At 46.5% G+C, this 17,041-nt stretch overlaps 1 protein-coding gene across 2 annotated transcripts in view; it reads left to right on the top strand.

The window, feature by feature from the left end:
- GRIN2A (glutamate ionotropic receptor NMDA type subunit 2A) overlaps positions 1–17,041 on the top strand; it is a 378,157-nt gene that overhangs the window by 221,372 nt on the left and 139,744 nt on the right. For both annotated transcript variants that reach the window (XM_044232754.1, XM_044232753.1), the window contains exon 2: positions 1,587–2,179. In XM_044232754.1, the coding sequence (XP_044088689.1) occupies positions 1,587–2,179 (593 nt within the window). The remainder of the gene's footprint in view (positions 1–1,586; positions 2,180–17,041) is intronic.

Genomic DNA, 17,041 nt, shown 5'->3' with positions numbered 1-17,041 from the left:
TATTGTTTTGAAAGACAAAGGGAACCGTCCACTCTTAATATAGAGACACACACACACGGAACCCCCATATTCCTACTATTGAGGTGAATTCATATCCCGTAACTTGGATTCTAGACTATGGGAATGTAATCCCATAGCTCAGAATGCAAAACGAAAGCACGGCTGCACTATAGTAAGGACCTCTTGAGAATTCTTTTAGTTTCCGGGGACAGAAAACCATATCTCAGCACTTGTCACATTGTGTTTTGTTCCAACACAGAGGCCCACCTTCCATTTAGCTGGCTTTTTGCGCACCTTGCCCATCAGTCAGCAGCCTGGTCTAAGCACCTGCTGTCTGCAGATCTTCAGTGATCCCAAGAAAGTCGTGGCTGTGTTCTGGAAAGGGGGCTGGTCACGGAACCAGGTCCCAAGGTCGTTTCGAGCCTCATGACCCCCCCCCCACCAACACCACCTCCACAGAATCATCATGGGGATTTTAGGAGTTACGGGGTGTGAAGGTAGTTTATAAGTTGTCCAACTGTGTGCACTGCCTGCCTTTTCTAAACGGAACTCTGTCCTCATGATCAGATCGTGACTTAGGGAGATGTTAGAGCTATCAGAGGCCCTTTAACCCAACACAAGTTGCCACGTGCCTTTCCAGAGTCAGAACATTGAGCAGCTCCCCCTTATGCTTGAATAAAGTCTGAGGCCTCACGTGGTAGGGTTCCTGCCGAGTTCTTCACCATCCTCTGATCCCCCTGCTTCATGAGCAATAATGAGTTTACCTCTGGCTTCTAGAATACTTGAGATGTATCTGTAGGGCCTCTGAGTATCATGTCCCGCCATTTCCCTTCTTCCTCACCCGGATGCCCACTTGGCATCCCCTTATTCTTCTCTCATCCTCTAGTCTCAGGAAATTGCTCTTCCCCAAATTCCCACCAGATCTGTGAAGATAGAGACCATGCCTGTGTCTGTCTTCCATATCATTTCCCTATGTTCTAAAATGGTATTGCTGCATAGTTAGGAGGTCAACAAGTACTTGTTGATCCAGAGAGACATTTAGGTAGAATGTCCAGTGAGCATTTATTATACTTTATAGTACACAGGAGTCTAGAATCCAAGCGACAAATCCCACTTGGACTAGCTCAAGCAACCACGGCTTATGTTGGCTTATGACCGACAGGTCCAGAGTCAGTGGCTTCAGGCATGGAAGACTCCAGGTGCTCCAAGCACATCATCAGGACAGTGTCTCGGTGTCCTGATGTTGCCTCTTTTGGCTTCATTTTCCAGTTCTCAGCCTGGGACGAGATAGAGTTCATTGTGTTGAAACCACAGGGGCCCCAGAGGGTAGAGGCAACAGACGTCCTTCATGTGCCAGGCTGCGGGCTCCTGGTTCAGGGTCTCTCTCCTCTCTTTCTAGTGTCTGTTCCAGAGTGTGGCCTATAGTAGGTGCTCAGGGATGTTCGCGAACACATACGTGTGTGATGTTTTTGCCCTCCCTTCTAAAAAGGCGTTTTTTAAGCCTATAAAGACAGATGGTTGTATATAAACCACCTTCTGCCTCATCCTCTGTTTTGATTTTTTTTTTTTTTAACACCTGTTGGCAGGACCCAACTTCAACCTTCTTCCAGTTCGGAGCATCCATCCAGCAACAAGCCACGGTCATGCTGAAGATCATGCAGGATTACGACTGGCACGTCTTCTCCCTGGTGACCACCATCTTCCCTGGGTACAGGGACTTCATTAGCTTCATCAAGACCACCGTGGACAACAGCTTTGTGGGCTGGGACATGCAGAACGTGATCACCTTGGACACTTCCTTTGAGGATGCCAAGACCCAGGTCCAGCTGAAGAAGATCCACTCCTCCGTCATCCTGCTCTACTGTTCCAAAGACGAGGCTGTCCTCATCCTGAGCGAGGCCCGCTCCCTGGGCCTCACTGGATATGATTTCTTCTGGATCGTCCCCAGCCTGGTTTCTGGGAACACAGAGCTCATCCCGAAGGAGTTCCCGTCAGGCCTCATTTCGGTCTCTTACGACGACTGGGACTACAGCCTGGAGGCACGGGTGAGGGACGGCCTGGGCATCCTCACCACGGCCGCGTACTCCATGCTGGAGAAGTTCTCCTACATCCCCGAGGCCAAGGCCAGCTGCTACGGGCAGACGGAGAAGCTGGACACCCCGCCGCACACTCTGCACCAGTAAGCAGGCCATCTTTGCTTGTCTCCCAAAACGGGACCAGAGTTTTGTTTGTTTCTGTGCCTGTTTGTTTGTTTGAAAACTCAGAGCAGTACATACATGCACTCCCTGCTGAAAACCTGCCCTGCAAAGAGCGAATGCCGCGTGTGTGCTTATGGGATTCCCTCCGATTGGCTCTCCCCTCCTCTTCTGTTTATAACTTACTTCCCACTTTGTTTTCTGCAACTTTATATATTTTTTTTAACTCAACAGTAGACCTTGGAAACCGAGACCTGTGTCTGTACCCATCTGTGTATCTCTCACTCTCTCCATATTCTGTCTACAGCTATAGCTCAAGTGTGCCTGTGTGTGTATGCATACATAGAGATGGATTTTTTTTAAGATTTTATTTATTTGACAGAGGGAAAGAGATCACAAGTAGGCAGAGCAGCAGGCAGAGAGATAGGAAGGGAAGCAGACTCCCTGCTGAGCGGAGAGCCCGATGTGGGGCTCAATCCCAGGACCCTGAGATCATGACCTGGGTTGAAGGCAGAGGCTTAACCCACTGACCCACCCAGGCGCCCCTCGAGATGGATTTTATGTGCACATACATACACATGCATGGATGGATGTATATAGATGTATGTGTGTGTACGTGCATATGCACAGATATGCACACATGAAGGTATGTAGATAATAAGTACATGTAGATGTGGGGGGGTGGGGGCATGTTCTTTGCAACCTTCATGTTTCATTTCTCTACAGGGAGATACCGTGATTTATTTACCCAGTCTCCATAATGATAGAAAATCTAAATTGTCTCAGATTTTGTTCCCCGTGAGAAACGAAGCGGCCGTGATGGTCATCCCACAGGTCTCCAGGCTGGGTTCTAGGCAGCTCAAATTGGGGGTCACAGAACATATGCATGTAAACATTGAAGTACTTGTTGGCAGACTGTCCTGCCAAGGAACTGTCCCAATCTGTATTCACACAAGTCACTCGACTTCCCACATCCTCACCAGCGTGTTACACTTTGGGAAAACTGCCTGCGCTGGGCCTTCCATCCTCTGTTGGACAGTGTGTCTCAATGTCTTCCCTTCTTCTGTCCTGTCTTTGTGGATCATTGGAAATCTTGGCAAATAACGCTTCGAAGGCGGCAGTGTATTGCATCCTATGGATGTATCCTAACGTAGTCAACTCCGCCCGTCTTGGTGGGCATTTCAGTTTTACGTTGCTGCGAAGCGTCATTGGTCTTTGTGCCCATCGTAATGACACAGCTGTTGACAATTAGAATGATCCCTCCTGCACCCCACTTTGCATGCTTTTGCCTGATGTTCGATGATTGAATGCACATGCCTTCGTTTCCTCAGATGACAAGCAGCACAGCTCTGCCATGAGGGCATGGGGCTCTCGGGGTAGATTTGTCAGGGTTTGAATCTTGTCCACTTCCTGTGTGCCTTGACCCGTCACCTTGCCTTTCTAGGCCTCCGGGTTCATTGTAAAGGGATGATAACAGCACTACTGCCTCTAGGCGGCGCGTCACGAACTTGAGCACATGTCGGGATCACCTGGAGGGTGATTTGTGAAACCACAGGTGGCTGGATTTCACACTCAAGAGTCTGTAATCCAGGAGCCCTGGGGAGGGCTCCCAGAATTTGGAGTCCCAGTAGGGCTCCTGGGTGATGTTGGGATTGCTGGTCTGCGATTGTGCCCTGAGAACCAGCGTTCTGTGGATTGAGCTCAGTATTGAATAAGGTGATGACTGGAGAGTACTGTGTAGCTCAGGGCCCTGGTACCCGGTGGTGACTGACTGACTGTCAGAATGACCAGAGAAGTGGGTTTTGGTCATCAGAACTTAAGAGTCAGCCGATGCGGTTGGGTTATTATCAGCAGACTAATACGTCACTCCCCAATGTCCCTGGAAGATTTTAGGACTTTGAATCTGCTACAGTTCAGGGATTATCTCTGAGCAGAGTCTGGAGACATGTCGAGCGCGTGCGTCTGTGTGTGTGTGTGTGTGTTTATGGGCTAGAAGGATGATGGCTCTTTAAAATCGGTGTACACCTGCAAATTGAACTCTTGAGTTAAGAAATCGGGGTCCTTTGCGGTGTTCCCTTCCCCTCTCCTCATTCCCTCCTTAGGGATCCTCTTTCTACTCCGCCACTTCCAGCGTCTTAAAATAATTGTCTAAGTATCAGGAAGCAACTCTGATGCATCAGTATGAAGCCTGGAAGCCTCTTAGGGAGGCAGGATTGCTGTCAGCCCAGTGACAAGGGCTGGGCTAATGAATGCTTCCTTCCCATAAGAAGTGCCCTACAGCTGGAACAGTCACAAATGTATAATTTTGATGAAAACATAACTCAATTTTACAGCAATTGAGATATAATGTATACAGGAAGAGGAACTGGAGAAGGATCATTGTTAAGACATGCAGAGCTCCTTCCAGTGACCACCCTGAATTCCACTCCTTAAGAAAAAAAAAAATTCTGCTGTGAAACGCTGTCAAGCTATTTCTAGGAGTTATGCTCTGAAGGCAGCAATTTCGTGGACGGTGTTTCAGCCCTAGAGTAGCGGGGCATCAGGTGGGGTGAGCTGTCCTCCACTGCCTGGTGTTTCACGAACTGTCCCTCCATCCGTGGGGTGCTGCTGGCGCTTAGTCCGTGTGTGAGGCTGGACCATGGTACCAACAGTGGCTCCTTACCACACCTGCCCACTGTCCCAGTGTTTCTTAAACTCCCCCGGGGAAAGGAGATGCTTGCCAGGCAAGGAAGGGACCAGGAACTGGAGAAAGCCCCAACTGGCCATTTTTCAGAACAGCATTAAGGACCGTGCTCTCTCTCCATCCGTCGTTCCTTCCAGCCAGTGGACCCTGTGCTGGCCCCTGGGGCACAGACAGGAATGAAGATAGAATTTCTCAAAGAATGAAGAAGGAGGAAATCTGTCTCGTGGCATACTCTGGGAACAGGGACTCTTAAAAAAAAAATACTAGGGGAAGAAAAAAATAAAAAAGAATAGTACAGAGTCTGATAAAACACCCACCCCAACACTCATCACAGAGAACAAAGGTGAACGTGTCACCTTTGTTTCAAAATTTTAAAAGAAAGAAAACATTCCTGATGATGTAACAGTCCTGATTATATCTCTCCCGAGTCCCACTTTCTTCCCTTCTTCTCAGGAGGAAAGAACACTGGCGGGAATTTGTTAGGGACCAGATCTGTGTGTGTGTCTTATACTTCTCATCTAGATGTCTGTGATACCTTAGATCCAATGCACAGTTCATTTTAATGCCCATAAATGATATCCGATATGTTCAAATTGCCTTGGTTTCAACCTTGGGGTTCAGGATAGATCTCGGAGGACACTTGGCCTTCTCGCATATTCATCGTGCTTGGGCTTCTGTGCTCGGTTGTGTAAGTGTTGTCATGTTTGTTTGATCGTCACCCCCACGATAGACATTTGCGTGGTCGATGATAAGGGGTCTTCATGATTGGATCCATGAGATCGTTCAGCGGAAGCCCAGGACTCTCGAGTTCCAGCTTCTGCCAAGCCATACGGTCGCCAGTTAGTGCTCACTACTCCCACTTTGTGGAAAGGAGGATATACATAGTTTCAGAAGAAGCTCAGATGAATTCACGTGATGGGTATCCTGGTACATTGCTGCGGGGATCTGGGGTCCGGCTTGGACTGGTTGAGCGCGCCATCTTGGAAGCAGTGACACATGTCCTTCTGTGGTCTTCAGGGACCACCCAGAGCTTGTGCGCACAGGATGCCGTAGCCATGACTTCCTGCCTGCGATGCGGGACGTGGTAGGAGAGCCAGCTTGCTGAGGATGACGTGGGCCTGTTTCTGTCCCTGGCATTTCAGGGGGAAAAAAAGGTGGGGACAAGGGGGGAAATGTTCTTTATGTTTAATATTCCTGGTTTTACAGAAGGCACTTTGAAAAGAGCAGTCAGCATTTTATAAAGTTCAAAAATAGCTCAGCCATGTTATGTAACCTCCTTCTTGCTGCTCCGAAATTATTAAACATCTGTCCCTTCCCCGAGTGTCAGGTGTATTGCTGTTAACTCCTGGAATGGTGACGTAGGTCAATATCTAGAATAGAGGCTGTTCTGTTCAGTCCTGTCCCAAGCGTCCCTCCAGGACGCTGGTGGACAGGGCCCCCTGGGAGGCAATGGAGCCTCAGCGTGAAGAATCTGGCACTGAAGCTGGTCTGCCTGGGTTTGAGTCCTGGCTCAGAACTCTTCTGGATCCAAGGCTTTGGACAAGCCCCTTAATTCCTCCAAGTCTGCCTCCTGAGATAGAACATGGGGACCAGAAAAGTGTATGTGTCTTACCCCAGAGCCTGGCCTGTGGAAAGCAGTTTATAAACCCTTACTCCTAGGGCAGAACTTGCAAATATAAAATTGTGAGTGAGACTGATGTATCCGCACGCCATAGTCCACAACATTGCCATTCATTCATTCCCTAGAAAGGTATTTAGTACCTGTGTAAGCTAGATGGCAGCTCTCCAAAGATGGCAGAGCAGGGAAAGCCCCCGAGGAATACGGGGGAAGTCAGTGTTGCCACGTGTCTTGCTGTCTTTGAGACGTGCAGGTCAGGGGACCGACCGTTCCACAGTCGAGGCTCCTCGCACAAGGTGGAGGTACAGGAGGAAAGGGAAGGTCCTCCTGGGGAAGCAGAACCTCTAAGAAGAAGAGCCCTAGAATTGGGCCGACTCGGTGCTCTGCTAATATGTCCCACACTTCTTCCTGGTAGCTTTTATTGCTTCCCCCAGTGCTGTAGCTCTGGTCATACTCGGTCATACTCTTGCTGTGTCTGGGTTTGAGCTTGTAGACCCAGGAGAAGTTCCTGTCACATTTTAAGCCTACAATTCTATAGGGCACGGAACATTACATGTGTGTTGTAAGTGATGTGTGTGTGTGTGTGTGTGTTGTGGTTGTCTCATTGTCCCAGGATTAAGTGAAATCATATGCAGAGCATCACTGTGCCCAGCGTGTAATAGACATTTCACAAAAAACAGTCATTCACTATTGTCATCTCTATGGTGATGGTCATCATGATTATTTCTTTGATGTATACTTATTACACTGCAGGCTGTTCACGGGCAGGGGAGGAAGAAGTAGACTTCTCTCTTATTTTTTAATGGTGGAGTGATGGCGTGTGTCCTGTGGCTCCCATTTTGGTGAAGGGGCCAGGACGTGGAGAGGTGAGTGCATTGGAAGGCAGGTGCTCAAGGACATGTATATAACACAGATGAGTGGGAAAAGAATATCTTCTCCCAGGACAGTTATGGATTCGGATTGAAGAAAAGTTATTTGGCTTTAATTGATGCTATCTGGCTTGACCACTTATGTATTTTATATTAACTTCTTGATGTATGAAGTGAGGCTTCTACATCAAGAAGCAACAACACAGTAAATGATTACCCTGACAGGAAAGGAAATTGAAGGAAGATATATATGTGCGTGTCAGTTTAATTGACATGCACGTATATATCTTTGATACTTTTCTCCTACCTTCATTTCTCAAACAATCATGGAAAAGTTCCTGGCTTAATGACCCATTAAGAGACTGCACTAACCCGGGTTGGCGTGGTTTTATTTGATAGTCAGAATTATCACTGTGGGTTTCTTTTTTTAATGCCAGGAAAAGAGCCCGCTCAGTTAAATCTCAGAGCTTGACCAGAGTTAAAACTTCCCTGGGCGAATGAGATAACTCTTTGCAAATATTTATCTGTGGGATCACTGGAGGCTCAACAAACATTTCAGGCAGTGGCCTCAGGCACCCAGGAGACCAAGGCATCCTGTGGCTTGTGCTCTCAATCTGGGACTCCACTCGGCAACGGTATGGGGGAAGGCTGACCTTCAAAGTAAATCCGCAAGAGACGTGTCAAAGTGAGATAGGATAAGATCCAGGGGCATGTGCCACATGGAGGGCCCAAAGCACGTTCCAGAAGGCCGTGTGACTTTGTGAAACACAGCTTTGGATGGTCCCGTGTTCACACCCTCACGTCCGGGTTATCATGGGCAAGTTCCTTAACTTCATGGAGCCCCTGCTTCCTTGACTGCAGACAGATTGTTGCATCCCTAGGGAACCGTGGTGACATTCAAATGCATGTGATATTCTCAACCAAACATCTAGGTTAGAGTTGGCACCCACAGATGTTAATTGTCTTCCTTCCCTGGGCCAGAGACACAGCTTGATGTGCCCCCCACTGTGTCCTGATGGACCAGTGAGAGGGGGACGGTGCTCCCCGGGCGTCCAGCCTGACAGCTAAGTGAACAGCCTCTCTTCAGCATCATCTCCGTTTGTGGCCTCCCTCCTGGAACACAGACGTCTCTTTGTTGGCCGGGAGTCAAAAGGACCGTATGCCAACCCTGCCATGCAAGTCAATCATTTCCAACTGGCATCCAGTGACTCGCTTGACAAATGGTGGAAACCCGATGCTGGCAACTTGAAGGGACCAGAAATTGGCCCTGCCTCTACCTTGAGGGGAAGGTGGCTTGGGTTGTTTTGAGGTCACACAGGAAACACGCCCGTTGTTCACATTTGCCTCAGTCCAGATGCGAGTATTTGGATTTAGGGACTGGCATGCCTCACAAAAAGATGTGTCATGGGTTGAACACTAGGAGAGTTTTTATTTTGAAACTTGTTAATTTGGTGACATCCAGTAATAATTTGCTGCAACTCCCTTCTGTGAAAAGATGAAGCAAAGGAAAACACCGTGTTCATTACTCTGGTGCCTGCTGACAGAGAGTATACTGGGGACAGAGGCTCTTAAAGTGTTAGGAGGCCAGTTAGGGGACCGTGGCACAGTCCAGGAGAGAGCAGGTGGTAGCTTGGACTGGAGTAGCGGCTGTGTGTTCAGAGAGACGTGGCTGGGCTTAATGCATGTTTTGGAGTAAAATGAACAAGACCCAGCTGATGAATATGAAGTGTGAAAAGAGATGAAATAACCAATAATTTTTCACTTGTACAGCCGAATAGATGGTGGTGCCTTTAACAAAACTGGAGAAGAAGCAAATTTGGGTAGGAGGAGGAGGTCAGGAAGAACATCTAGCCTTGAACATGCTCAGGGGAGCACATCTAAATGGAAATCTCAAGTAGGCAATTGAAGAGGAGAGTCTGAGTGCAGACTGCAAAACGCAGTGCACGGGGCGGGAGCTTATTAGTGGTGGTTAAAGCCCCGGGATTGAGTAACGTCACCACCGAGCAGGGGGAGGGGGATGAAACATCAGAAGAGGGACTGGACTCAGACCATGTGGGACGTCACAGTCATTGGCAAATAACCTCCGAGGAAAAGGAGAATCCTGGGGAGAAAGAGTTGGGCTGGAAACTTCAGCTGCCTTTTTTTTCCCCCATGGAGACTGTCTATCCCCCGCTTCTGTTACGGAGTTTGGTGGGTATCTATATAGTGTCTGCCGTATGCTAGACATCGTGGTAGGTACAGTGGGCCTGGCAAACATCTGTCATCTCTGGCCGTTGCTAATATACCTGGATTTACTGCTCCCGAGGAGACTTAAATAATCCTACCAGCAGTTTTAATCAACACATGGAGAAAGTAAAACTTACCACATGATAAAGCTTATCACAGGCCTGTCATCAGAGCAGCGAGGTCTTGGAGTCCTAGGAAACCAGCACCACGTTCGGCCGAAGCCACAACACAGATGACAAGCCAAGCTTTAGATCAGCAGAGGTGAGGAGGTGACACTTCCAGAAGGAGGAGGGGGGACAAAAAAAAACCCCACCTCTGCTTTTGCTTCCTTCTTCACATGATCTGGAAAACATCCAATATCACACAAAACAATAAGTTAAAAAAATTCTTTCTACCACACAAGGGAGGTACACGTGACATAGCATGAAGGTTAGTTTATTTACAGGCTGTCTTTTGTTTGCTGTCCTGGAAGAGCATTCTTGTGTGTAGTGTAGGATAGGAGCCCTCCTTGTCATCTCTTCCAGGTGGGAGCTGGCCAGCCAGAGTGGGCCTTTTCACCTATTCTCTGCCTCTATCCCCTTGCTTCTCAGCTTCCCCACAGAGGATGCCTGCCTGCCGGTGTGACTGAGTCCTATGCAGCCTCCTATTGCCTCAGTACCTGTCCTGGATCCCAGGGATGGACGAGTCACTAGGAGTCACTGTTAGGTTGTGGTGTTAACGAGGTTTGGCACGGGCACAGGAGGCCAGCCATGTTATATTCCAGGGCCCATAGTTTGGGGACTAAACTAGCTGATCTGTTGATGCCTGGTGTACTCTTCTCCAAATCCCCATGGCCAGTTCCTGAGGATTTGTTTCATTCAGTTAAGCCCTTTCCAAAGACAAGGAATAAATACACACACCACTCTGTTTCCTGTGTGATGGAGAACAGTTCTCCTGAGACATGGACTCGTTTCCATTTTATTTCCATCACTATTAGTAAAAGGAACTTTTAACAATTAAATTAAGTACATCATTGTGTGTGTGTTGGGGAGGGAAGAGAAATTTCAAGTTTCATAAGTTACGTGATAGAAGTGTATATACTTTAAAATGTGACTAATGGAAATTTTAAAGTACTCTAATGATACAACCTGTCATGTATTAACTGCCTCCTATGTGCTAGTCACTTTAAATACATTATCTTTAATCCTTAGAGATGAATTAGGCTATTTTTGCTGCAGGTGACAATCAGTTAAATTCAGTTACGTGATAGAATTATCTGATTGGAATTCCGTAGCGGGGTGGACTTCAGATACAGTATGGTCAAGGTTCTGGCTCTTTTTCCTATGATCTCTTGACTCCGTTCTTTGGAAATTATAGAATCTTTGTTATCAGATATTCCTTTGTGACCTTAATCTGGCTGTCAGCAACACCTGACTTCTTTGTTTATGGCCATACTAGGTCATGTGCCCATCTTTGGGCCAGTAACAGCCATTTTATAAATGCCATGTACCAACTGGCTTAATTCTGGATTCCTAGTCCTATCACTGAAAAAGTAAATGGGATTGCATTAAACCAAACCAGACCTACTCTAAGAACTGGGGATGGGGTCAGTAGCTGCCAAAGCCTATGGAGTCTTGAAGGAAGCATGAAGTTCAACCAACATGAATTCTGTAAAGAACAAGGAAGAAGGTGGCACCTGGGTAGCTCAGTGGGCTAAGCCTCTGCCTTCAGCTCAGGTCGTGATCTCAGGGTCCTGGGCTCTCTGCTCAGCAGGGAGCCTGCTTCCCCTTCTCTCTCTGCCTGCCTCTCTGCCTACTTGTGATCTCCCTCTCTCTGCCAAATAAATAAATAAAATCTTTAAAAAAAAAAAAAAAGGAAGAGGAAAATGGTACCAGAGAGACTACCAGCAGGCCAAGTTATAAATCATAAAAACTCACATTGCAGAAGAGGAAACTTGGGGACCAGAGAAGTTCTGCAATTGACAAAAGCCACACAGCTAATAGAACATAAAGCTAGAATTCAAATCTAGTTTTGTTTGGATCTAAATCCCATTGTATTGCTTCCTGTGGTTGCAAATTGACCTGAAGTTGTAGTATTTTCCTATTTTGTTTGACCCCTAGGATATTTTTATTGTTTGCAAAGGTTGAATAACTCCCAGCATTTAAAAATTGAAATATGTTACGGGCGCCTGGGTGGCTCAGTGGGTTAAGCCGCTGCCTTCGGCTCAGGTCATGATCTCAGGGTCCTGGGATTGAGTCCCGCATCGGGCTCTCTGCTCAGCGGGGAGCCTGCTTCTCTCTCTCTCTCTCTGCCTGCCTCTCCATCTACTTGTGATTTCTCTCTGTCAAATAAATAAATTAAAAAAAAATTGAAATATGTTACAAAAAATACATTTTCAGCTAATGTTGAAGAAAATATGAAAAAATCCATGATGATAATTCCACATTCCTATCTGAAAGTCTTAGAGGATGGGGCTCTTGGTGTTGAGATCCAAACCCTTCTTCCCTCCTCTGGGAGAAGCTGGGAGTCGTGAGTCTCACCCTGAATGTATTTTGCTTTGTAGAGGGTGGGGTTTATGGCAAGAGCATCTCGGCCTTTCCGACCCATTCTTATGTGGGCCTTTTCTTGCTTACTTGATATATAGGAAGGAATCAGGAAGTTAGTTTCTGGATTTCTTTTAGTGTAGTTCTGGATTTGGCGTATATGGGCGGAGGTGAGTTCAGAACCCTCCTGTACTGCTATCTTTTAATGGAACTTTCTTCCTCCCCAGAGATGGTAAACTAGGTGTTGTCAGGAATGCCCATCCATTCCCTCTCAGTCCCCCACCTGGACCACTTACGTATTCCTACTACATCCATGGCCTCTTTAAGCATTCTCCTTTATCACAAAGGTAACTTGTATTTTGCTTTATTAACTTTATCGTGATCATTCTCATTTATTATCATCACCAAAATAAGAACTTGATGAACCTTAAGGCTGGTAGATATGAGAATGAGTGATAACAGGAAGTTTTGGTATCTTGCCTCCAAGGATCATTATGCTCGGGTCTGTACAGCTTGGTCTCTGGACATCGTAGGTCTCTCTCACTCTGTATGCTTTCCTCGTGGCTGGACAGACATTCTGGTGAAATCACATTAAAAAAAACTACTGCTGTGTGATTCTCTGTGACCGGAGGCCCTGTAGGATTGGAGAGGGGCCTCTAATCTCTCACTCGCATTTACTCAAAGCAAAACAGGCTTTTTAAATTCTGGCTGGGGGTGCCTAGGATGCAGTCATCAGGGACTAAGTGGTCATTGCAGGCAGCCCTGGGTCATAAACCTACTTTTCTGTTCAGCTTACAGATGGGAGTTTGAATTGTTTGTGCCCGCGGTGACTTTGCCCAAAGACAGGAACTTAGAGAATGACCCAAGGGGAGTTCTCGCCCATCAGTTTGGATTAAATTGTAGATGTTCTTGGAAGAAAATACTTGTGTTCTGGGTGGTGATGGGGCAGGGGTCCTGCTTTTTGCAGTATCTCCAATTCTGTCAAATAAATGGCAGACCAGTAGGCAGAGAGGTAGGCAGAAAAAGAAGGGAAGCAGGCTCCCCGTTGAGCAGAGAGCCCAATGCGGGGCTGGATCCCAGGACCCTGAGATCATGACCTGAGCTGAAGGCAGAGGCTTAACCCATTGAGCCACCCAGGTACCCCAGGCCTCTTTCCTTCTAATAACAGTGTGGTGGTGATGATGATGGAGATGAACCAACTCCAGGACCTCATCCATCTGATCTGTCTTCACCACTACCTAGCATAGCGTGGGCACTTTAAGCGTATGTAAGCGTATGTCAGTGGGTAACAATAGTTGCTAACACAGCACTGGCTCTGATCGTGATGCTGTGTTAAGGATATTTACAAGTGTTACTTTATTTTATTCTCACAACAACGTCCTGAAACCCATGGTACTGTTATTCCCATTTTTGCATGAGAAAAAAATAATCTTAGAGAGAAAAATGACTTTCCCAGGGTCACGTAGTGGTGGAAACAGGACCAAGATTGCCTCTCTGACTTGAGCGCCCTCTGGCAGCCCCGGGAAAGGACATTCGAGGTGTGTTTTCAGGAGGCCCTCGGGGGTCTTGGCAGTGCTGTAAAGCAGGTATGAAGATCTGCCCATTGTGGGCAGGAGTCCTTGGTGTGTCTTGCAAGTTAACTTGTCACAGGAATGTAGTCACTGCACGGGATTTCATTTTATAAATCACCAAACCTTCCTGAAAACGTGAATACTCTTACCATCAACATCAATTATTGTTATTGTCATTCGCATAGAGATCATGTCGGTGTTGCCAAGAAAAAAGAGAGTGGAGAATAAAGGGGAGAGGTTGACCTTTCCTGGGAGAGTTTTTATGAGAATAGTCAAAGGCTTAATTGCGGAGTCATCAGCTCCCTTTAAATTAGTTTTAGAACGAGTCCCTTCAGACTTTGTGCATCTCTGAGTAGTGTCAGTAGATATTAACTGGAGGCAAAGAATTGAACAAAGACACATTAGCATGGGAGCCTCCATAATTCTGATGAAGCAGAAGGAAGGAAATAAAAGGTTGAAGGACAAAGGGAAGCCCCTATTCAATTTGACACTCGGCATGCGGCACGTCGTAATGGGGTGACCTTCCTTGATTTTTAAGTTGTGCAGGGGGCCACCCTGCTGGAGGAACCCATCGGGCCGGCCTCTAAACCACTTGCAGAACTTGAGTTGAAGGAAGCTTCCGCTTTCCAAACAGAGCCTTTCTTCAATAGACTCTGAGCTGCAAACACAGGACTAGGAGAACGTGCTTGTCTTCTGCCCACTAGGTGAAAACAAAAAGAAAACAAACAGAACAAAAGCAGTCCCTTGGCACCTGTTACCCACATTCGTCTCCTGCCTGCACGTCATTCTGTCCTCTGTCCATTCATTCATTCACGCGTGCCTTTGTTTCCGTTCACGTAGTTGTCCGTGTGGTCAACCCTGTAGAAGGAATGAGACTCAGTCGGCCATGATCACAGCAGGCGCAGGCTCCCCTGGGAGATCCGGTGCTGCTGGGGAGACCAGAAATCAATGATGACACTTATGATGTCAAGTTAGGGTTGACATGGGATAGGACGAAAAATAGGGTGGGGTAAGGGGATGGAGAATGAAAGAGCTTATTTTATTCTATTTCTTTTTTTATTTACTTTTCCAATATTGATTTTTGAAAAATTTTTAACTGAAATTCAATTTTGTTAACCTCGAGTGTATTGTTAGTTTCAGGGATAGAATTTAGGGATTCTTCAGTTGCGTACAATACCCAGTGCTCGTTATACCAAGTGCCCTCCTTAAAGCCCATCACAAAAGGGGTTATTTTATTTTTATATGTTTTTAATTTAAGAGAGAGAGAGAGAGAGAGCTCAAGCAGGGGGAGTGGAGAGGCAGAAGCAAGCTCCCCGCTGAGCAGCGAGTCTGACGTGGGGCTCGATCCCAGGACCCCGGGATCACAACCTGAGATGAAGGCAGACCCTTAAGTGAGGGAGCCCCCCAGGCACCCCTCCAAAGGGGTTATTTTAGATACAGTGGTTGGGAAGGTGACATTTTGGCCAATATCTAATGAAGCGAGTAAGAAATCTATGCGAAGATCTGGGGAAAGAATGTTCTGGATGGGGGGTTGGTTTGAGAAACAGCAGGAAGTTCCGAGTGGCAGAAGTAGGATGGGTGAGTAGAACAGGCCTTGGGAGAGGTAGACCAAGCTGTAGAGTCTTGGAAGCCATGGTGAAGGTGTGGGGCTTTGTTTCAAGTGTTATGGGAAGGTGCTGGAGAGATTTAGTAGGAGAGTGAAGTAGGCTTCCCTGGGGCAAACCCTGAGCCTCATTCGTTTTTTCTTGGTGCCATTTCTTTTCTTGCTTTGAAACAAGGCAGTTGCTTCTCCAGATTCCATTCCTTTCCTCCCCCATTATGCAGCCTATGGTGTAGGCAGGCCCTATTTGGCCACAGCCAACAACAACAAAAATACCCCCTCCATCTCTCTGCGCCAGTTGGTTGATGAGTAGGCATGAGGTCTGAGGTGGTCTAATAGGTCATATATCATTTCCATCTGATAATATGGGAAATGTTTGAAGATGTGAAGCCTAGAATTTCTGCTGCCATTTCCCACCGTTAAAGAAATCAGGCTGAGGATAGAGGTGATTCACACATAAGACAACTAAGAAAAGTATAGTACGGATAACCAGAGCCATGATCACACCACACCTGAAGTCCACCCTGTCACTGATCTTTTCAGATGTTGACCGCCAGACTGCCTATTAGTTTAAATTGGTTCAAGTTTTTTTCCTCCTATTTGGAACCAAAATCATTTTGATGGATATGTGGATTTGGCAGCTAATCTCTAGTATTATGCTAATTAATCCATATATTATACCCTTTAAATTAATGTGGTTGCCTTTGGTAAAGCTCGATTTGACCAATAGCAGATTATTATAAATAAAAATTTTAGAAAGATTATTTTACGCAAAACACAATGGCTCTATAATTGCAAATAGAAAACTCCTTGATGGACAGGATTCATGCTCAGCATATGTTTATAGACTTTGGGGATTCCAGCATATAAATCCACAGCCTTTGGAATCAGATCCCAACTTTTTCTGCCACATATTAGCTATGGGACCTTGAACAAATAACTAAATACATCTGGACCCCATTCTTGTCATACATAAAATGGAGATTGTGCTGGTTCCCACTCATGGTGGGGACTCTGAGAATCCAGTAAGGCATGAAAAGCATTTAGCTCGATGCCTTGTGCTTGTTCAGTGATGATGTGAATGTTCTTGCATAAGAATAGAATCCTTGGAATGACCAACAAAAGTGAGTCGAAAAATGCCACCTAGATGGCAGGATTGTTCTGCATAGCTTAATTAAGTGTGTTTCATTATTCTAACTCCCTGGGGCTTTTGAAGGAAAAATAGATTATTAAAAATTGGGGAGAGTCATCTCATTAAGAGAGTAGGGAGGAGGCTGTCCTTAGAGGGGAAACGAGGAGGCAGTGGTGGAATTGTGGAGTCAAATGCATTAGTGTTGGTGTTAACTTCCTTCTTAAATGATAAATGTCTACACTGAACCACAGAACCGTAGCTTTCCAGAGGACTTCGTTAAATGCCAGACGAACTTGGGTCCTCCATAAGAGTGAGATGTTACTATACTGCACATAATCTAAGACCCAAGCAATTATAAAATGACACTTATGTGAAAAAGGTTAACACATGGGGCATCTGGGTGGCTCAGTCGGTTGGGTGTCAGACTCTTGGTTTCAGGTCAGGTCATGATCTCAGGGTCATTAGATCGAGCCCTGTGTTGGGCTCTGTGCTCAGCATGGAGTCCACTTGAGATTCTTTCTTGTCTCCCTGCCCTTCCTGCTTATGCTATCTCTCTCTCTCTCAAATAAATAAGTAAAATAAGCAAAGCCAGAGGAAGTCATTGCAGGCAAAGGGAACAGAGTGT

Source organism: Neovison vison, chromosome 14, assembly GCF_020171115.1.
Source record: "Neovison vison isolate M4711 chromosome 14, ASM_NN_V1, whole genome shotgun sequence".
NCBI lineage: Eukaryota > Metazoa > Chordata > Mammalia > Carnivora > Mustelidae > Neogale > Neogale vison.
This window is presented reverse-complemented; position numbering and strand designations above follow the sequence as displayed.